General features: G+C 54.0%; 1 protein-coding gene across 1 annotated transcript; it reads left to right on the top strand.

Moving 5' to 3' along the window:
- Window positions 1-702: 702 nt before the first annotated feature.
- LOC119967904 (syntaxin-3-like) lies at window positions 703-9,249 on the top strand. Its single transcript, XM_038801000.1, has 4 exons — window positions 703-850; window positions 2,996-3,106; window positions 6,582-6,702; window positions 9,131-9,249. Exons 1-3 carry the CDS (start codon window positions 815-817, stop codon window positions 6,666-6,668), a joined length of 234 nt encoding a protein of 77 aa, XP_038656928.1. The 5' UTR covers window positions 703-814; the 3' UTR covers window positions 6,669-6,702; window positions 9,131-9,249.
- The last annotated feature ends 13,518 nt before the right edge of the window (window positions 9,250-22,767 follow it).

The following is a 22,767-nucleotide window of genomic DNA, read 5'->3' as shown; positions in this document are numbered from 1 at the left end:
AAACCGGAGCACCCGGAGGAAACCCACACAGACACGGGGAGAACGTGCAGACTCCGCACAGGCAGTGACCCAGGCCGGGAATCGAACCTGGGACCCTGGAGCTGTGAAGCAGCAGTGCTAGGCTCTGTGCTACTGTGCCGCCCAATGGTAGCCCAATGCGTGTAAGGAATTTAGTGAGGGTTGTGTGGGGGGGTGAAGTAGTAGCTGTCCCTGTGGTGGTATGATTAACATAGCTGTCTGCCATTGGTGCAGAACACCGGCTTACCATTGGCCCTGGTCGATCATGTGCCTCTCGACCGATTGGTTGAGACCAGTCATGTGACGGCTCCCTGATTGGTCGAGAGTCTGAGTTAACCCCGCCTCCAGGGCGGGGTATAAATACCCAGTACGCCCGGCGGTCGTCCATTTACTGTAGTCGACCGCAGGGCTAACTTCTAGCTTATTAAAGCCTAACTTTTGTACAGCAACTCGTCTCGCGTTCGATTGATGGTTCATCAGTCCCCTTTAAGGGGCGAGTCGCTCATCCAATCGGGGGTTGGCGCGGGGAATGGCCAAGCAGGGCGCGGGTGGGCCTTTACTCAGCTGGGCCCCGGGGCGGCGTGACTGGCCGGGGTGAGGCTGTGACACTCTGATAGCAGCACGGTGCGTCAATAAACCTTCACCCTCCTCTCTCTCTCTCTCTCTCTCTCTCCTATTCCCTCTCTCCCTCCCTCAGATCATCGAGTCGCAGATCTCGAAACAGGCCCTGAGCGAGATCGAGTCTCGGCACAAGGACATTGTGCGGTTGGAGAGCAGCATCCGGGAGCTCCACGACATGTTCGTGGACATCGCCATGCTGGTGGAGAATCAGGTACCTGGGGTGAAGATCCTCGGTGAGGGGGGGGGGGGGGTGTTCGCCAAGCCGCCCGCTTGTGTGGGGGCCGCTGGCCAGGGTCCCCATTTGTTGGCTGTCCCTCGATGCCTTTCGAAAGGAGTGGAGCGCTCGGCCATTTTGGCGTTGGGGTGGGGGGGGGGGTTGAACCACATCACTGTGGGGTCCGGAGTCACGTGTAGGCCAGACCAGGTAAGGACGGCAGATTCCCCCCCCCCCCCCCCCCACCGAATGGACATTGGTCAGCCAGGTGGGGCTTTCAGCCGTCGTCAATGGGACTGTCATGGCCGCCGTCGCTATGACGTCCCTCACATCGCAGATTTTACGATCTGAGGTTAATGTCCACCCGGTGCGGTGGTGGGTCTCGAACCCGTGTGTCCGCCGGGGGGCCCCATGAGCGCCCTGGGATTATCGATGCGGCCACCTCGCCGAGGGCGCCCAATGGCCGCCGAGGGTTGACCTCACGCAGCGCGAGGCGACCCGCGTATCCTGCCCAGGCTCTGAGGGTGGAGGGCCCGGAGGAGGAATGGGGGGGGCTCTGGGGCAGGTTGTCATGGTAACTGGTGTTAGTGGGAGGGAGGTGGGGGGCAAAGTGTTTACATTTGACATCTTTTCCTGTTTGATGCCTTTTTGTATTTCACCCTAATGCATTGCTGCTGAGGAATCTATGGCAAGGTACAGTACACTGTGTGAGAGAGAGGGGGTGTGTGTGTGTGTCAGCGTGTGTGTGTGTCAGCGTGTGTGTGTGTCAGCGTGTGTGTGTCAGTGTGTGTGTGTGTCAGTGTGTGTGTCAGCGTGTGTGTGTGTCAGCGTGTGTGTGTGTCAGCGTGTGTGTGTGTCAGTGTGTGTGTGTGTCAGTGTGTGTGTCAGTGTGTGTGTCAGCGTGTGTGTGTGTCAGCGTGTGTGTGTCAGTGTGTGTGTGTGTCAGTGTGTGTGTGTGTCAGCGTGTGTGTGTCTCAGTGTGTGTGTGTCAGTGTGTGTGTGTGTCAGTGTGTGTGTGTGTCAGCGTGTGTGTGTGTCAGCGTGTGTGTGTGTCAGTGTGTGTGTGTGTCAGCGTGTGTGTGTGTCAGTGTGTGTGTGTGTCAGTGTGTGTGTCAGCGTGTGTGTGTGTCAGCGTGTGTGTGTGTCAGTGTGTGTGTGTGTCAGCGTGTGTGTGTGTCAGCGTGTGTGTGTGTCAGTGTGTGTGTGTGTCAGCGTGTGTGTGTGTCAGTGTGTGTGTGTGTCAGTGTGTGTGTCAGCGTGTGTGTGTGTCAGCGTGTGTGTGTGTCAGTGTGTGTGCGTGTCAGCGTGTGTGTGTCAGCGTGTGTCAGCGTGTGTGTGTGTCAGCGTGTGTGTGTGTCAGTGTGTGTGCGTGTCAGCGTGTGTGTGTCAGCGTGTGTCAGCGTGTGTGTGTGTCAGCGTGTGTGTGTGTCAGCGTGTGTGTGTGTCAGCGTGTGTGTCAGCGTGTGTGTGTGTCAGCGTGTGTGTCAGCGTGTGTGTGTGTGCATGTGTGTGTGTAAATGTGAGTGTGAACATGTGTGTATATATGTGTGTGTGTAAACGTGAGTGTGAACATTGTGTGTGTGCACGTGTGTGTGTAAATATGGGTCTGAACATGTGTATGCGTGTGTGTAAATGTGAGTGTGAACATGTGTGCATGTGTGTAAATGTGAGTGTGAACGTGTGTGTGTGTAAATGAGTGTGAGCATGTGTCTGTGTGTAAATATGAGTGTAAACACACATGTGTGTGTGTGTACATGTGTGTGTGTGAGTGAGTAAGTGTGAGAGAGTGGGTGTGAGAGAGAGAGAGGGGGTGTGAGAGAGAGAGAGGGGGTGTGAGAGAGAGAGGGGGTGTGAGAGAGAGAGAGGGACAGTGTGAGAGGGAGAGAGCCAATGTTTGCCTGTGTTTGAATCTGTTTCGATGGAGATGCTGCGTGTGTTGCTGTGCACAATCGTGCAGGCTGGGCCAGGCGTGAGGAGGCCCCATCAGGCCTCCTGAGGTGATGCACAGCCAGGCCAGTGTTCCTCCTTGTCCTATCAGAGGCCGAGGAGCTCCGGGGGGGCCCTCTGGCCTGTGGCAGGCTGGGAGCTGACACCGGTGCCAAGCGTGTTCAGCAGCTGACTCTCATTTCTGATTTTACGCAGGGCGAGATCGTGGACAACATCGAGGCAAATGTCATGAAGTCGGCCGAGCATGTGGTGTCGGCCAAGATCGAGACCAAAAAAGCGGTCAAGTACCAAAGTCGGGCCCGCAAGGTAGGCTCCTCAGCAGCAAGGCCCAGGGCCTAAAGATGGCCGCCACGTCTCACCGGCCTTGTCTCTCTCTCTCTCTCTGTCTCTCTCTCTCTCTGTGTCTCCCACCCCATCCCTGCCACGTTACCCCACCCCCACGTTGCCGTACAATCCCACCTCCCCCCCCCCCCCCCCCCCCACCCCACTCCGTCCAATCAGGGGGGAATGATCGACCGGATCGAGAACAACATGGACCAATCGGTGGGCTTTGTGGAGCGGGCGGTTGCCGACACCAAAAAGGCTGTTAAGTACCAGAGTGAGGCACGAAGGGTAAGCCTGCCTCCATCTTTCCTACGTGCGTGGGGCCCGAGGTGGGGAGGCTGCATGAAGCGGAAAGTGCAAAAGGAATTGGCTCCCTTTGACCCCGTGACCCCCCCCCCACCCCCTCCCTCCTTCCTTCCCTGACCCTTGACCGCTTCACTGCGCTGCTCCCCCCCCCCCCCCCCCCCCCCCCCCCCCCCCCAGAAGGTCCGGCGTGGGTCGACACCGGAGTCCACCTCTTTCCCCCTTTCGCTGGAATAACCCCGTGACGGTCAGCGGCCTTATCCACTAGGCGAGGCATCGCATCGCATCGTGCCAACCCGGAGTTTGTGCTCTGCGAGGTTGACCGATTATTGCGGGGGTGAGGTTGGGGGGGGGGGGGGGGGGGGGGGGGGGTTGACGGGGGTGGTGGAGAGGGGTAAGGGGAGCTCCTGGGATTGACACGGCGGGGGTTGGGGGGGGCGGTCAGGCCTTGCATCAGTCCCGCAGCAACGCTGGAGAAAGGGAGGGAGCCGCAGGGATGGGGAGTCGGAGGGATACCAGGTGCCCGTCAATGCAGGTCGTGCGGTGTGGCAAAGGTTTCGAAGGGGTGGTAGAGGCGATCGGGCCTCCGCAACAGGCTGCAGGTTCGGCGCAGCGAGGTAGGCCGCAGAGATATTTACACGTTCCCGGCAAACACACGCCAACCCGGAGGCCACCTCACCTCTGCCCGCCCCGTCCTGAGACCCTGCCAGCCCAAACCCACCCTCCAGCCACTCTTCAGCTATCAACACAACTTAGAACAACACAGAGGCATCAATGCGTCTTATATCAGAGAGAGAGGGGATGTGGATCACGTCATACAAGGGGGTCTCAATTACATTGCTCTGAGGGGTCTCAGTTACGTTGCAGTGAGGGGGTCTGGGTTACGTTGCAGTGAGGGGGTCTGGGTTACGTCGCAGTGATGGGGTCTGGGATACGTTGCAGTGAGTGTGTCTCGGTTATGTCGCAGTGAGGGTCTGGGTTACGTCGCAGTGAGGGAGTCTGGGTTACGTCGCAGTGAGGGTCTGGGTTACGTCGCAGTGAGGGAGTCTGGGTTACGTCGCAGTGAGGGTCTGGGTTACGTCGCAGTGAGGGAGTCTGGGTTACGTCGCTGTGAGGATGTCTGGGTTACGTCGCACTGAGGGAGTCTGGGTTACGTCGCAGTGAGGGGGTCTCAGATCTGTTGCAGTGATGATGTCTGGGTTACGTCGCAGTGAGGGAGTCTAGGTTACGTCGCAGTGAGGGAGTCTGGGTTACGTCGCAGTGAGGGGGTCTCAGATCTGTTGCAGTGATGATGTCTGGGTTACTTTGCAGTGAGGGTGTCTGGATTACGTCGCAGTGAGGGGGTCTGGGTTACGTCGCAGTGAGGGTCTGGGTTACGTCGCAGTGAGGGTCTGGGTTACGTCGCAGTGAGGGTGTCTGGGTTACGTCACAGTGAGGATGTCTGGGTTTTGTCGCAGTGAGGGGGTCTGGGTTACGTCACAGTGAGGGAGTCTGGGTTACGTCGCTGTGAGGATGTCTGGGTTACGTCACAGTGAGGGAGTCTGGGTTACGTTGCAATGAGGGAGTCTGGGTTACGTCACAGTGAGGGAGTCTGGGTTACGTTGCAGTGAGGGAGTCTGGGTTACGTTGCAGTGAAGGTGTCACAGTTACGTTGCAGTGAAGGTGTCATAGTTACGTTGCAGTGAGGGTGTCACAGTTACGTCACAGTGAGGGAGTCTGGGTTACGTCGCAGTGAGGGTGTCTGGGTTACGTCGCTGTGAGGATGTCTGGGATACGTTGCAGTGAGGGAGTCTGGGTTACGTCGCAGTGAGGGAGTCTGGGTTACGTCGCAGTGAGGGGGTCTGGGGTACGTTGCAGTGAGGGTGTCACAGTTACGTTGCAGTGAGGGGGTCTGGGTTACATCGCAGTGAGGGTGTCTGGGTTACGTTGCAGTGAGGGTCTGGGTTACGTTGCAGTGAGGGAGTCTGGGTTACGTCGCAGTGAGGGGGTCTGGGGTACGTTGCAGTGAGGGTGTCACAGTTACGTTGCAGTGAGGGTGTCTGGATTACGTCGCAGTGAGGGGGTCTGGGTTACGTTGCAGTGAGGGTGTCACAGTTACGTTGCAGTGAGGGTGTCTGGATTACGTCGCAGTGAGGGGGTCTGGGTTACATTGCAGTGAGGGAGTCTGGGTTACGTCACAGTGAGGGAGTCTGGGTTACATCGCAGTGAGGGTGTCTGGGTTACGTCACAGTGAGGGAGTCTGGGTTACGTCGCAGTGAGGGTGTCTGGGTTACGTCGCAGTGAGGGGGTCTGGGTTACGTCACAGTGAGGGGGTCTGGGTTACGTCACAGTGAGGGGGTCTGGGTTACGTCGCAGTGAGGGGGTCTGGGGTACGTTGCAGTGAGGGTGTCACAGTTACGTCACAGTGAGGGAGTCTGGGTTACGTCACAGTGAGGGAGTCTGGGTTACGTCACAGTGAGGGGGTCTGGGTTACGTCACAGTGAGGGGGTCTGGGTTACGTCGCAGTGAGGGTGTCACAGTTACGTTGCAGTGAGGGTGTCTGGATTACGTCGCAGTGAGGGGGTCTGGGTTACATTGCAGTGAGGGGGTTGGGTTACGTCGCAGTGAGGGGGTCTGGGTTACGTCACAGTGAGGGTGTCACAGTTACGTTGCAGTGAGGGTGTCTGGATTACGTCGCAGTGAGGGGGTCTGGGTTACATTGCAGTGAGGGGGTTGGGTTACGTCGCAGTGAGGGGGTTGGGTTACGTCGCAGTGAGGGGGTTGGGTTACGTCGCAGTGAGGGTGTCTCAGATCCATCGCAGTGAGGGTGTCTGGATTACGTCGCAGTGAGGGGGTCTGGGTTACATTGCAGTGAGGGGGTTGGGTTACGTCGCAGTGAGGGGGTCTGGGTTACATTGCAGTGAGGGGGTTGGGTTACGTCGCAGTGAGGGTGTCACAGTTACGTTGCAGTGAGGGTGTCTGGGTTACGTCGCAGTGAGGGGGTCTGGGTTACGTCACAGTGAGGGGGTCTGGGTTACATTGCAGTGAGGGGGTCTGGGTTACGTCGCAGTGAGGGGGTCTGGGTTACGTTGCTCTCAGCTCTTGTGCCTCTCCCTGTCTCTCTTCTATCTCTCTGCCTTGTTGTGCACATTGACACTGCCTCCATTGTACACAGAAAACCATCATCATTGTTGTCATTGTGGTCGGCATTTTGGCGATTGTGGCTCTGATTATCGGATTATCTGTGGGATTGAATCAGTGAAGTGTGGTCCATATATTCCTGCCTCTGCCAGCCAGTAAGTAACCCAGTCCTCATTTGGTGCTGGTGGTGGTGACGATCATTCTGTCAATTCAGCGGAATATTCTAGCGACTCGTTTGGAAAGTCAATCTCACACATTTTGTTTTCTACATTTCGATTACCCAATTATTTTTTTTTTCCAATTAAGGGGCAATTTAGCGCGGCCAATCCACCGACCCTGGGTTCTGGGCGTGAGACCTACGCAGGCATGGGGAGAATGTGCAAACTCCACACGGACAGTGACCCAGGGCCGAGATCGAACCCGGGTCCGCAGTGCCGTGAGGCAGTAGTGCTAACCACTGCGCCACCTGGGATTCACCCATTTCAGCAGACCCACAGTGCAGAGCTCCCTCAGTACTGACCCTCTGATAGTGCGGCACTCCCTCAGTACTGACCCTCTGACAGTGCGGCACTCCCTCAGTACTGACCCTCTGACAGTGCAGCACTCCCTCAGTACTGACCCTCTGACAGTGCGGCACTCCCTCAGTACTGACCCTCTGACAGTGCTGCACTCCCTCAGTACTGACACTCTGACAGTGCAGCACTCCCTCAGTACTGACCCTCTGACAGTGCGGCACTCCCTCAGTACTGACCCTCTGACAGTGCTGCACTCCCTCAGTACTGACACTCTGACAGTACAGCACTCCCTCAGTACTGACCCTCTGACAGTGCGGCACTCCCTCAGTACTGACCCTCTGACAGTGCTGCACTCCCTCAGTACTGACACTCTGACAGTGCAGCACTCCCTCAGTACTGACCCTCTGACAGTGCAGCACTCCCTCAGTACTGACCCTCTGACAGTGCGGCACTCCCTCAGTACTGACCCTCTGACAGTGCAGCACTCCCTCAGTACTGACCCTCTGACAGTGCAGCACTCCCTCATTACTGACCCTCTGACAGTGCAGCACTCCCTCAGTACTGACCCTCTGACAGTGCAGCACTCCCTCAGTACTGACCCTCTGACAGTGCGGCGCTCCCTCAGTACTGACCCTCTGACAGTGCAGCACTCCCTCAGTACTGACCCTCTGACAGTGCGGGCCTCCCTCAGTACTGACCCTCTGACAGTGCAGCACTCCCTCAGTACTGACCCTCTGACAGTGCAGCACTCCCTCAGTACTGACCCTCTGACAGTGCGGCACTCCCTCAGTACTGACCCTCTGACAGTGCGGCACTCCCTCAGTACTGACCCTCTGACAGTGCAGCTCCCTCAGTACTGACCCTCTGACAGTGCAGCACTCCCTCAGTACTGACCCTCTGACAGTGCAGCACTCCCTCAGTACTGACCCTCTGACAGTGCAGCTCCCTCAGTACTGACCCTCTGACAGTGCAGCACTCCCTCAGTACTGACCCTCTGACAGCGCAGCACTCCCTCAGAACTGACCCTCTGACAGTGCAGCACTCCCTCAGTACTGACCCTCTGACAGTGCAGCACTCCCTCAGTACTGACCCTCTGACAATGCAGCACTCCCTCAGTACTGACCCTCTGACAGTGCAGCACTCCCTCAGTACTGACCCTCTGACAGTGCAGCACTCCCTCAGTACTGACCCTCTGACAGTGCAGCACTCCCTCAGTACTGACCCTCTGACAGTGCGGAGCTCCCTCAGCACTGACCCTCTGACAGAGCAGCACTCCCTCAGTACTGACCCTCTGACAGTGCGGCACTCCCTCAGTACTGACCCTCTGACAGTGCAGCACTCCCTCAGTACTGACCCTCTGACAGTGCGGCACTCCCTCAGTACTGACCCTCTGACAGTGCGGCACTCCCTCAGTACTGACCTCTGACAGTGCAGCACTCCCTCAGTACTGACCCTCTGACAATGCGGCACTCCCTCAGTGCTGACCCTCTGACAGTGCAGCACTCCCTCAGTACTGACCCTCTGACAGTGCGGCACTCCCTCAGTACTGACCCTCTGACAGTGCAGCACTCCCTCAGTACTGACCCTCTGACAGCGCGGCACTCCCTCAGTACTGACCCTCTGACAGTGCAGCACTCCCTCAGTACTGACCCTCTGACAGTGCGGCACTCCCTCAGCACTGACCCTCTGACAGTGCGGCACTCCCTCAGTACTGACCCTCTGACAGTGCGGCACTCCCTCAGTACTGACCCTCTGACAGTGCAGCACTCCCTCAGTACTGACCCTCTGACAGTGCGGCACTCCCTCAGTACTGTCCCTGCATAGCCATCATCCTCCATGTAAACTGAGTTTGGCCCTGAGCCAGGATGATGGCATCGATCAGCTTCACCAGGAATAGGCCCCGGAGATTAATGCCAGGCCTTTGAACATCTGGCGAATGGGGATGGGGCACGTATTAGAAACTCGGTGGATGTTATGAGTTGCTCTTTCCAACTACCTTTCTGACCTTAGTTACCAGAGCTTCATTGATGTTAACCTGCCCCTTTGCCTCTGTTCCCACCCCTTACAGAAACTCCTGCTCGCAATCGCCTGCATCGTCATCCTGATTATCATTGTCGCCATTGTTCTCGGTGTCAGCCTTTCCTGAATATCCACACCCCTCCGACCTCATCCCCTCTCCCTCTTCCCTCTGGAGAACGTCGGACCCGGGCTGCCGCGGCGTCCGTCGGAATGGAGCCTCGCCGGGACCCGAGGAACATTCCGCCCGAAGTTGCTTCGTCTCGACGTCCCCGACCACCCTGCCGTTCCTCGTCTCTCCTGCATCCATCCTCCGAGACTGCCGAGCAAGGTTTCCAGCCTACCTTCCATCCTGCTTCCCCCCCCCCCCCCCTCAGTGGTGGCACCATCTCCACACTGCTGCTCATTGACTCTTCAATCCTCACTCCCTCTCACTGAGTCTTCAATCCTCACTCCCTCTCACTGTCTTCAATCCTCACTCTCACTGTCTTCAATCCTCCCTCTCACTGACTCTTCAATCCTCACTCCCTCTCACTGAGTCTTCAATCCTCACTCCCTCTCAGAGTCTTCAATCCTCACTCCCTCTCACTGAGTCTTCAATCCTCACTCCCTCTTATTGACTCTTCAATCCTCACTCCCTCTCACTGAGTCTTCAATCCTCACTCCCTCTCACTGACTCTTCAATCCTCACTCCCTCTCACTGACTCTTCAATCCTCACTCTCTCTCACTGAGTCTTCAATCCTCACTCCCTCTCACTGAGTCTTCAATCCTCACTCCCTCTCACTGAGTCTTCAATCCTCACTCCCTCTCACTGAGTCTTCAATCCTCACTCCCTCTTATTGACTCTTCAATCCTCACTCCCTCTTATTGACTCTTCAATCCTCACTCCCTCTTATTAACTTCAATCCTCACTCCCTCTCACTGACTCTTCAATCCTCACTCCCTCTTATTGACTCTTCAATCCTCACTCCCTCTTATTGACTTCAATCCTCACTCCCTCTCACTGAGTCTTCAATCCTCACTCCCTCTCACTGAGTCTTCAATCCTCACTCCCTCGTATTGACTCTTCAATCCTCACTCTCTCTCACTGAGTCTTCAATCCTCACTCCCTCTCACTGAGTCTTCAATCCTCACTCCCTCTCACTGAGTCTTCAATCCTCACTCCCTCTCACTGAGTCTTCAATCCTCACTCCCTCTTATTGACTCTTCAATCCTCACTCCCTCTTATTGACTCTTCAATCCTCACTCCCTCTTATTAACTTCAATCCTCACTCCCTCTCACTGACTCTTCAATCCTCACTCCCTCTTATTGACTCTTCAATCCTCACTCCCTCTTATTGACTTCAATCCTCACTCCCTCTCACTGAGTCTTCAATCCTCACTCCCTCTCACTGAGTCTTCAATCCTCACTCCCTCGTATTGACTCTTCAATCCTCACTCCCTCTCACTGAGTCTTCAATCCTCACTCCCTCTTATTGACTCTTCAATCCTCCCTCTCACTGAGTCTTCAATCCTCACCCCCTCTTATTGTCTTCAATCCTCACTCCCTCTTATTGACTCTTCAGGCCTCACTCCCTCTCACTGAGTCTTCAATCCTCACTCCCTCTCACTGAGTCTTCAATCCTCACTCCCTCTCACTGAGTCTTCAATCCTCACTCCCTCTTATTGACTCTTCAATCCTCACTCTCTCGCACTGACTCTTTAATCCTCACTCCCTCTTATTGACTCTTCAGGCCTCACTCCCTCTCACTGAGTCTTCAATCCTCACTCCCTCGTATTGACTCTTCAATCCTCACTCCCTCTCACTGAGTCTTCAATCCTCACTCCCTCTTATTGACTCTTCAATCCTCACTCTCTGTCTTCAATCCTCCCTCTCACTGAGTCTTCAATCCTCACCCCCTCTTATTGTCTTCAATCCTCACTCTTTCTTATTGACTCTTCAATTCTCACTCCCTCTCACTGTCTTCATTCTTCACTCTCTCTCACTGACTCTACAATCCTCACCCCTCTCACTGTCTTCATTCCTCACTCCCTCTCACTGTCTTCATTCTTCACTCTCTCTCACTGACTCTACAATCCTCACTCCCTCTCACTGTCTTCATTCCTCACTCTCTTTCACTGTCTTCAATCCTCACTCCCTCTCACTGACTCTTTAATCTTCACTCCCTCTCACTGAGTCTTCACTCCACACTCCCTCTTATTGACTCTTCAATCCTCACTCGCTCATTGAATCTTCAATCCTCTCTCCCTCTTATTGAATCTTCAATCCTCCCTCCCTCTGTCTTCAATCCTCACTCCCTCTCACTGTCTTCAATCCTCACTCCCTCTCACTGACTTTTCAATCCTCACTCCCTCTTATTCAATCTTCAATCCTCACACCCTCTCAATGAGTCTTCACTCCTCACTCCCTCTTATTGACTCTTCAATCCTCCCTCCCTCTCACTGAGTCTTCACTCCCTCTCAATGAGTCTTCAATCCTCACTCCCTCTCACTGTCTTCAATCCTCACTCTCTCTTGTTGAATCTTCAATCCTCGCTCCCTCTCACTGTCTTCAATCCTCACTCTCTCTTGTTGAATCTTCAATCCTCGCTCCCTCTCACTGTCTTCAATCCTCACTCTCTCTTGTTGAATCTTCAATCCTCACTCATACTCGATGAGCGCCCTGCCTCTCACTCCAACTCCTTTGCCTCGACCATCATTGCCGCTCATGGACGCCGATGCCTTGACCAATCGCTCATCCCTCGGTCGCCGTTTTGGTTTGGTGGGGAACGGTTTCCTTGGCAGAGTCTGACCAGCCACTTCGGCAAAACAGCGACCACCCGATATGGAAGCACCACACAACCCAGGTTATGGTTAATGCTCAGTGACGGCCAAATCACGGTTACGGCTAAACCACGGATACGGCACGCCTGGGTCATGGTAAACCCTGGTTACACTGAAACCACGGTTACAATCCCAGATACATTGAGTCTGATTGCAGTCGAAACGGGTTTGTAACTAAACCCTGTAATATGAAGGATCTTGGTCATGACGGAGACCCTGATTACAGTTAAAAGTTCGTAACCACGAGACTCTGCTTGCGGTGAAACTGTAATCCCACAAAAACTCTGCTTATGGTTTCCAGTTACTGTGAACACCCATTCAGTCTAAAGTGATGGCTACACCTCTGGGGTTAAAGAGCAGGGCGACTCTGTGTGTGTGTGTGTGTGTGTGTGTGTGTGACCCTGGTGAGGTTATTGCCAAGTGCAAAACCTTCATCCACAACCCCGGACTGCCGACCAGCGAGGGCTGCTTAGTTTCAAAAGATGAGGGCTCCCAGGGTGGAATATCCCGCCCGCAATCCGACACGAATCGCCAACTCCAACACCAGGAATGGGCACGAGGCTGATCTGTCGGCGTGAGTGTGCGAGTGAGAGAGACTGTGAGGATGCAAGTGTGTGTGTGTGAGAGTGAGCACAGGTGCGGAAGTAACACTCCTTTAATAGTGATTTCAGTGTGTGTGAGTCCGGGTGTGAAGGAACACCCCTTTAATAGTGATTTCAGTGTGTGAGAGCCCGGGTGTGAAGGAACACTCCTTTAATAGTGATTTCAGTGTGTGAGCCCGGGTGTGAAGGAACACCCCTTTAATAGTGATTTCAGTGTGTGTGTGAGCCCGGGTGTGAAGGAACACCCCTTTAATAGTGATTTCAGTGTGTGTGAGCCCGGGTGTGAAGGAACACTCCTTTAATAGTGATTTCAGTGTGTGTGTGAGCCCGGGTGTGAAGGAACACTCCTTTAATAGTGATTTCAGTGTGTGTGAGCCCGGGTGTGAAGGAACACCCCTTTAATAGTGATTTCAGTGTGTGAGCCCGGGTGTGAAGGACCACCCCTTTAATAGTGATTTCAGTGTGTGAGCCCGGGTGTGAAGGAACACTCCTTTAATAGTGATTTCAGTGTGAGAGCCCGGGTGTGAAGGAACACCCCTTTAATAGTGATTTCAGTGTGTGTGTGAGCCCGGGTGTGAAGGAACACCCCTTTAATAGTGATTTCAGTGTGTGTGAGCCCGGGTGTGATGGAACACTCCTTTAATAGTGATTTCAGTGTGTGAGCCCGGGTGTGAAGGAACACTCCTTTAATAGTGATTTCGGTGTGTGTGAGCCCGGGTGTGAAGGAACACTCCTTTAATAGTGATTTCAGTGTGTGTGTGAGCCCGGGTGTGAAGGAACACCCCTTTAATAGTGATTTCGGTGTGTGTGAGCCCGGGTGTGAAGGAACACTCCTTTAATAGTGATTTCAGTGTGTGTGTGAGCCCGGGTGTGAAGGAACACTCCTTTAATAGTGATTTCAGTGTGTGTGAGCCCGGGTGTGAAGGAACACTCCTTTAATAGTGATTTCAGTGTGAGAGCCCGGGTGTGAAGGAACACTCCTTTAATAGTGATTTCAGTGTGTGTGAGAGCCTGGGTGTGAAGGAACACCCCTTTAATAGTGATTTCGGTGTGTGTGTGAGCCCGGGTGTGAAGGAACACTCCTTTAATAGTGATTTCAGTGTGTGTGTGAGCCCGGGTGTGAAGGAACACCCCTTTAATAGTGATTTCAGTGTGTGTGTGAGCCCGGGTGTGAAGGAACACTCCTTTAATAGTGATTTCAGTGTGTGTGAGAGCCTGGGTGTGAAGGAACACTCCTTTAATAGTGATTTCAGTGTGTGTGAGCCCGGGTGTGAAGGAACACTCCTTTAATAGTGATTTCAGTGTGTGTGAGCCCGGGTGTGAAGGAACACTCCTTTAATAGTGATTTCAGTGTGTGAGCCCGGGTGTGAAGGAACACTCCTTTAATAGTGATTTCAGTGTGTGTGAGCCCGGGTGTGAAGGAACACCCCTTTAATAGTGATTTCAGTGTGTGTGAGCCCGGGTGTGAAGGAACACTCCTTTAATAGTGATTTCAGTGTGTGTGAGAGCCCGGGTGTGAAGGAACATTCCTTTAATAGTGATTTCAGTGTGTGAGCCCGGGTGTGAAGGAACACTCCTTTAATAGTGATTTCAGTGTGTGAGTGTGTGTGTGTGAGTGTGTGTGTGTGTGTGTGTGTTGCCTCTGCTCTAACTCTTCCCATACATGGAGAACAACAGGTGCTGAGAACGGGTCGCAGGCAATTTGACAAGGAGATGCACTTTAATGTCCATTATACGCTTTGCAATCAATGAACAAGCTGATAAATGATATGGCTTAAATTGTGAATTTCAGGGGTTAGTGAAGTTTAATACTGAGACCCCAGAGTCATTCAAATAATGATGTTGATAATCCGTGTCTTGCTAATTCACACAATCTGAACACTGAATTGTCAGGTTTAGATCAAACTCAGGTGCAAACAAAGGCCCAGATTTCACCCCCGGGCTCTGTTGGGTAAGAGACTTTGGCTCGAGGCATCAGTCCTTCCCTACACTCTTCCACTATTCTCTGTGTCCTCTAGTGAGCCTATCTGACAGTGCAGCACTCCCTCAGTACTGACCCTCTGACAGTGCAGCACTCCCTCAGTACTGACCCTCTGACAGTGCAGCACTCCCTCAGTACTGACCCTCTGACAGTGCGGCACTCCCTCAGTACTGACCCTCTGACAGTGTAGCACTCCCTCAGTACTGACCCTGACAGTACAGCACTCCCTCAGTACGGACCCTCTGACAGTGCAGCACTCCCTCAGTACTGACCCTCTGACTGCAGCACTCCCTCAGGACTGACTCTCTGACAGTGCAGCACTCCCTCAGTACTGACCCTCCGACAATGCAGCACTCTCTCAGTACTGACCCTCCGACAATGCAGCACTCCCTCAGTACTGACCCTCTGACAGTGCAGCACTCCCTCAGTACTGACCCTCTGACAGTGCAGCACTCCCTCAGTACTGACCCTCTGACAGTGCGGCACTCCCTCAGGACTGACCCTCCGACAATGCAGCACTCCCTCAGTACTGCCCCTCTGACAGTGCGGCACTCCCTCAGGATTGATCGTCCGACAGTGCAGCTCTCCCTCAGTACTGACCCTCCGACAATGCAGCACTCCCTCAGTACTGACCTTCTGACAGTGCGGCACTCCCTCAGGACTGATCGTCCGACAGTGCAGCTCTCCCTCAGTACTGACCCTCCGTCAGTGCAGCACTCCCTCAGTACTGACCCTCCGACAGTGCAGCTCTCCCTCAGTACTGACCCTCTGACAGTGCAGCACTCCCTCAGTACTGACCCTCTGACAGTGCGGCACTCCCTCAGTACTGACCCTCCGACAGTGCAGCACTCCCTCACTCGTGGTGATGGTGAACCTGGTTTGAGGGGTATTCGAATGGATGTAGAGAGGGGGTGAAGCCGCATTAACCATTCCTTGGGCAAAAATGAATCACTGAGTGTCTGTGCGAGCGAGTGCATATTTATAAAACGTGGGTCGCACCCACCATGGACTGTACATATGATCTAACTGATCGACCTATTGTGTATGTATCTGGGCTTTTAAAAAATTTATAAACTTGTTTTCAAAATCAGTTGCCGTCTTTCGTTGCGGGTCTCCGGAGGGTGTTGAGGCCCCCCCCTCCCCTCCCCGTCCACTGCCTGAGTGTCTTGGTTGAGAGTGGTTTATCGTTGGGGTCAGGATGTTGAACATGGGTACGAAGAGGTCAACCGTCAGCGTGCTAACTCCCCGACCTTCCTTAATGACGGCCGGGGTCAGGAACATACGGAATAGCATCAGGAGGAGGCCTATTCGGTTCACCGGGGGGGGGGGGGGGGGTGAGAGAGATGGGGAGACCAGGAAATGAGCAGGAGAGGAAAGCCTGAGGCCTTCTCCTCGGCCCGGTCGTTCTTTGGGGCTGGAGCGTGGCCTGAGTGCTCAAAACCGCCGTTCCGGATGCCTTCCCCCTCTCCATATCCCCCCCCCCCCCCCCCCCACCCTCCCGCCCTTACCCCGGTGGGCCGCTTCCAAGGGCCGGTTGAGAGTCAGCCATTTTACCGTGGGCCTGGAGTCACGTCCCGGCTAAAACGGATAGAAACGACAGATTTCCGCAGCCGTCGAAAAGGGAACCAGGTGGGGTTTTATCCAATTGGTTCATGGTTCTATTATTTAGCCTTGTTTTTTTATTCTTTAATTAAATTTGACCCCACAATCTTTCAATCTGTAAACTGAGAAAGGATTCTTCGCGATTCCACTGACAAACGGATATTTTATATTCAAACAAACTTTATTTAAAACATATTAATAACGTCATAGAAGTGTCGCTTTTCAATTACCTGTTAATTCTGAACAATAAAAGACTTTAATGACTATCTTATACCACCTTATCTCCAATTAAGCAAAGCCCATTACAGGTCAAAAGCCACTTGTAAATAAAGTTAGCAAACGCCCGGGTGCTTGATGTCCGCTTGGGGGGAGATTTATTTTCAGGAAAAGAAAGATAGAGAGAGAGACCCTTTCAGGCGTAACATGGAAGTCCCTGCCAGACTGAAAAATCCTCCAGCCAAACTGCTTGCTACAGACCTGGTCCCTCCTATTAGTTACACCATCTCTATCCCACTCATATTCCACAACCCGCTTACCTGAGTCGAAATGCAATGGGCAGAGTTCAACCAAAGGATGTCTGAAGTGTCATTTTGGGTGGTGTGGCGGGGTGTTCTCCGGCGTAGCCGCCGCCTCAGAAATCGGGGTGCTATTTTGAAAGGGTGCACCATTCTCTAAGTGAGCTGGAGGGTCGCCCTTGCCCCCCACACCCAAGGACAATGTCACTCCTCCCCCCACAAACATGCGTATTACCTCACCACCCCAAGGGAAGGCATCCTGCTAGGGGTCACTGAAGGCCCCCTTTTTATGTCTCCCTTCCCCCCCCTCTTTTCGGACACCACCTTTCAGGACCCCCACCCTTCACCCCCCCCCCGACCTTCATACCTGCCGTTCAACCCACCCCTCCACCCTTCATACCCCCCCCGATCGCCCCTTTCAGGGCATGGCCTCCCTCAGGCCCCGACCCTTGAAAGTGCTACCCTGCCCTGGGAATGGATCCCTGGCAGTTCAAGGGTCGCCTCCCAGGTGTAGCCGTTGGGTCCCAGGTGCGGGTTAATCCAGCGAGTACATATTCAAATTAGCCTCGTAGCTCATTTAAATATGCATATTTAGATCGGCCTGTTCCGCGCTGTATGGCTCTGTGGCGATTCGAACGTCGTGGATCTCACGTCAGGGCCGGTGAGGCCGTTAAACCACGCTCAATGTTTCAAATTAACAGCCCCCACCTCCCCCAGGAACCATCAAAAAATGAAATATTCCTTTGACTCCATATCGGCAAACAGGTCAGTGATTGGAATGAATGATTGCCTCACTTTTACAACATCTTAATTGCATCTTTTGCAGACATACCACCTGCCTGCCTGTTAAACCAGGTGTTTTAAAAATATCACAGCAACAGATATATACACAATATATATAAACATGTCCCACAGTCTGGGATTGGGATTGGGTCTGGGATTGGGATTGGGTCTGGGATTGGGATTGGGTAGGATTGGGATTGGGTCTCGGATTGGGATTGGTCTGGGATTGGGATTGGGTCTCGGATTGGGATTGGGTCTGGGATTGGGATTGGGACTCGGATTGGGTCTGGGATTGGGATTGGGACTCTGATTGGGATTGGGTCTAAGATTGGGATTGGGTCTCGGATTGGGATTGGGTCTCAGATTGGGATTGGGTCTCGGATTGGGATTGGGTCTCAGATTGGGATTGGGTCTCGGATTGGGATTGGGTCTCAGATTGGGATTGGGTCTCGGATTGGGATTGGGTCTCAGATTGGGATTGGGTCTCGGATTGGGATTGGGTCTCGGATTGGGATTGGGTCTCGGATTGGGATTGGGATTGGGTCTCGGATTGGGATTGGGTCTCAGATTGGGATTGGGACTCGGATTGGGATTGGGTCTCAGATTGGGATTGGGACTCGGATTGGGATTGGGACTCGGATTGGGATTGGGTCTCGGACTCGGATTGGGATTGGGTCTCGGACTCGGATTGGGATTGGGTCTCAGATTGGGATTGGGTCTCAGATTGGGATTGGGTCTCAGATTGGGATTGGGTCTGGGATTGGGATTGGGTCACGGATTGGGATTGCGTCACGGATTGGGATTGGGTCGGATTGGGATTGGGTCTCAGATTGGGATTGGGATTGCGTCACGGATTGGGATTGGGTCGGATTGGGATTGGGTCTCAGATTGGGATTGGGATTGGGATTGGGTCACGGATTGGGATTGGGTCTCGGATTGGGATTGAGTCTCAGATTGGGATTGGGTCTCGGATTGGGTTTGGGATTGGGTCTCAGATTGGGATTGGGTCACTGATTGGGATTGGGATTGGGTCACGGATTGGGATTGGGTCACGGATTGGGATTGGGTCTCAGATTGGGATTGGGTCTGGGATTGGGATTGGGTCTGGGATTGGGATTGGGTCGGATTGGGATTGGGTCTCGGATTGGGATTGGGTCTCGGATTGGGATTGGGTCTGGGATTGGGGTTGGGATTGGGTCTCGGATTGGGATTGGGTCTCAGATTGGGATTGGGACTCGGATTGGGATTGGGTCTCAGATTGGGATTGGGACTCGGATTGGGATTGGGACTCGGATTGGGATTGGGTCTCAGATTGGGATTGGGTCTCGGACTCGGATTGGGATTGGGTCTCAGATTGGGATTGGGTCTCAGATTGGGATTGGGTCTCAGATTGGGATTGGGTCTCGGATTGGGATTGGGTCTCAGATTGGGATTGGGTCTCAGATTGGGATTGGGTCTCGGATTGGGATTGGGTCTCGGATTGGGATTGGGTCTCGGATTGGGATTGGGTCTCAGATTGGGATTAGGTCTCAGATTGGGATTGGGTCTCGGATTGGGATTGGGTCTCAGATTGGGATTGGGTCTGGGATTGGGATTGGGTCACGGATTGGGATTGCGTCATGGATTGGGATCGGGTCGGATTGGGATTGGGTCTCAGATTGGGATTGGGTCTGGGATTGGGATTGGGTCACGGATTGGGATTGCATCACGGATTGGGATTGGGTCGGATTGGGATTGGGTCGGATTGGGATTGGGCCTCAGATTGGGATTGGGTCTGGGATTGGGATTGGGTCTGGGATTGGGATTGGGTCTCGGATTGGGATTGGGTCTCAGATTGGGATTGGGTCTCAGATTGGGATTGGGTCTGGGATTGGGATTGGGTCGGGTTGGGATTGGGTCTCGGATTGGGATTGGGTCTCGGATTGGGATTGGGACTCGGATTGGGATTGGGTCTCAGATTGGGATTGGGACTCGGATTGGGATTGGGTCTCGGACTCGGATTGGGATTGGGTCTCAGATTGGGATTGGGTCTCAGATTGGGTTTGGGTCTCGGATTGGGATTGGGTCTCGGATTGGGATTGGGTCTCAGATTGGGATTGGGTCTCGGATTGGGATTGGGTCTCGGATTGGGATTGGGTCTGGGATTGGGATTGGGTCTGGGATTGGGATTGCGTCACGGATTGGGATTGGGTCGGATTGGGATTGGGTCTCAGATTGGGATTGGGTCTGGGATTGGGATTGGGTCACGGATTGGGATTGCGTCACGGATTGGGATTGCGTCACGGATTGGGATTGGGTCGGATTGGGATTGGGTCTCAGATTGGGATTTGGTCTGGGATTGGGATTGGGTCACGGATTGGGATTGGGTCTCGGATTGGGATTGAGTCTCAGATTGGGATTGAGTCTCAGATTGGGATTGGGTCACGGATTGGGATTGGGTCTCGGATTGGGATTGGGTCTCAGATTGGGATTGGGTCACGGATTGGGATTGGGTCTCAGATTGGGATTGGGTCACGGATTGGGATTGGGTCTCAGATTGGAATTGGGTCTCGGATTGGGATTGGGTCTCAGATTGGGATTTGGTCTCAGATTGGGATTGGGATTGGGTAGGATTGGGATTGGGTCTCAGATTGGGATTGGGTCACGGATTGGGATTGGGTCACGGATTGGGATTGGGTCTCAGATTGGGATTGGGTCACGGATTGGGATTGGGTCTCGGATTGGGATTGAGTCTCAGATTGGGATTGGGTCTCGGATTGGGAATGGGTTTGGGATTGGGTCTCAGATTGGGATTGGGTTTGGGATTGGGTCTCAGATTGGGATTGGGTCACGGATTGGGTTTGGGTTTGGGATTGGGTCACGGATTGGGATTGGGTCTCGGATTGGGATTGGGTCTCGGATTGGGATTGAGTCTCAGATTGGGATTGGGTCTCAGATTGGGATTGGGATTGGGTCTCGGATTGCATCACGGATTGGGATTGGGTCTCGGATTGGGATTGAGTCTCAGATTGGGATTGGGTCTCGGATTGGGATTGGGTCTCAGATTGGGATTGGGACTCGGATTGGGATTGGGTCTCAGATTGGGATTGGGTCTCAGATTGGGATTGAGTCTCAGATTGTGATTGGGTCACGGATTGGGATTGGGTCACGGATTGGGATTGGGTCTCGGATTGGGATTGGGACTCGGATTGGGATTGGGTCTCGGATTGGGATTGGGTCACGGATTGGGATTGGGTCTGGGATTGGGATTGCGTCACGGATTGGGATTGGGTCACGGATTGGGATTGGGTCACGGATTGGGATTGGGTCTGGGATTGGGATTGGGTCGGATTGGGATTGGGTCTCGGATTGGGATTGGGACTCGGGTTGGGATTGGGTCTCGGATTGGGCTTGAGTCTCAGATTGGGATTGGGTCTCTGATTTGGATTGGGTCTCGGATTGGGATTGGGTCTGGGATTGGGATTGGGTCTGGGATTGGGATTGGGTCTCGGATTGGGATTGGGTCTCGGATTGGGATTGGGTCTGGAATTGGGATTGGGTCTGGGATTGGGGTTGAGTCTCGGATTGGGATTGGGTCTCGGACTGGGGTTGAGTATTGGGTCTGGGATTGGGATTGGGTGTCGGATTGGGATTGGGTCTGAGATTGGGATTGGGTCTGGGATTGGGATTGGGTGTCGGATTGGGATTGGGTCTGGGATTGGGATTTGGGATTGGGTTAGGGCCCCAGTTGGGATTGGGTTTCCAGTTGGGATTGGATTGCACAGTGCGAGGTTTGGATGTACCCACAGATAATCCTTGCCAATTTCCTGCGAATTGGATCTGTTGAGCCTCTGTTGTCAGTTGGTGCAAGGCGTGGGCAGCGGAATGTTTCCCAACAGCCCATCCATATCGGAGGGAAATGAGAAAACATTTCTCCACAGAAAGGGAGAAAGAAGTCTGGAAACTCTCTTCTGCAAAATTCAATGGATGCTGGATCAATTTTTAATTTTAAATCCAATGTTGGTAAGTTTTTGGCATTCAAAAGGTATTATGGGATATGGGAGAGGCCAGGAAAATAGAGTTAAATCACAGAATAGGACAGGATTTCACTGAATGGTGGGACAGACTGGAGGAGGCTGAATGGCCTCCTCCTGTTCCTGTGTAACAGGCTGGAGAAGGGGCTGAATGGGGCCTCCTCCTGTTCCTGTGTAACAGGCTGGAGAAGGGGCTGAATGGGGCCTCCTGTTCCTGTGTAACAGGCTGGAGAAGGGGCTGAATGGGGCCTCCTGTTCCTGTGTAACAGGCTGGAGAAGGGGCTGAATGGGGACTCCCCCTGTTCCTGTGTAACAGGCTGGAGAAGGGGCTGAATGGGGCCTCCTGTTCCTGTGTAACAGGCTGGAGAAGGGGCTGAATGGGGCTTCCTCCTGTTCCTGTGTAACAGGCTGGAGAAGAGACTGAATGGGGCCTCCTGTTCCTGTGTAACAGGCTGGAGAAGGGGCTGAATGGGGCCGCCTCCTGTTCCTGTGTAACAGGCTGGAGAAGGGGCTGAATGGGGCCTCCTCCTGTTCCTGTGTAACAGGCTGGAGAAGGGGCCGAATGGGGCCTCCTGTTCCTGTGTAACAGGCTGGAGAAGGGGCTGAATGGGGCCTCCTGTTCCTGTGTAACAGGCTGGAGAAGGGGCTGAATGGGGCCTCCTGTTCCTGTGTAACAGGCTGGAGAAGGGGCTGAATGGGGCCTCCTCCTGTTCCTGTGTAACAGGCTGGAGAAGGGGCTGAATGGGGCCTCCTCCTGTTCCTGTGTAACAGGCTGGAGAAGGGGCTGAATGGGGACTCCTGTTCCTGTGTAACAGGCTAGAGAAGGGGCTGAATGGAGCCTCCTCCTGTTGCTGTGTAACAGGCTGGAGAAGGGGCAGAATGGGGCCTCCTGTTCCTGTGTAACAGGCTGGAGAAGGGGCTGAATGGGGCCTCCTGTTCCTGTGTAACAGGCTGGAGAAGGGGCTGAATGGGGCCTCCTCCTGTTCCTGTGTAACAGGCTGGAGAAGGGGCTGAATGGGGCCTCCTGTTCCTGTGTAACAGGCTGGAGAAGGGGCTGAATGGGGCCTCCTGTTCCTGTGTAACAGGCTGGAGAAGGGGCTGAATGGGGCCTCCTGTTCCTGTGTAACAGGTTGGGGAAGGGGCTGAATGGGGCCTGTTCTTGTGTAACAGGCTGGAAGGGGCTGAATGGGGCCTCCTGTTCCTGTGTAACAGGCTGGAGAAGGGGCTGAATGGAGCCTCCTCCTGTTGCTGTGTAACAGGCTGGAGAAGGGGCAGAATGGGGCCTCCTGTTCCTGTGTAACAGGCTGGAGAAGGGGCTGAATGGGGCCTCCTGTTCCTGTGTAACAGGCTGGAGAAGGGGCTGAATGGG

The sequence above is a fragment of the Scyliorhinus canicula genome, chromosome 6 (assembly GCF_902713615.1).
Source record: "Scyliorhinus canicula chromosome 6, sScyCan1.1, whole genome shotgun sequence".
Taxonomy (NCBI): Eukaryota; Metazoa; Chordata; class Chondrichthyes; order Carcharhiniformes; family Scyliorhinidae; genus Scyliorhinus; species Scyliorhinus canicula.
This window is presented reverse-complemented; position numbering and strand designations above follow the sequence as displayed.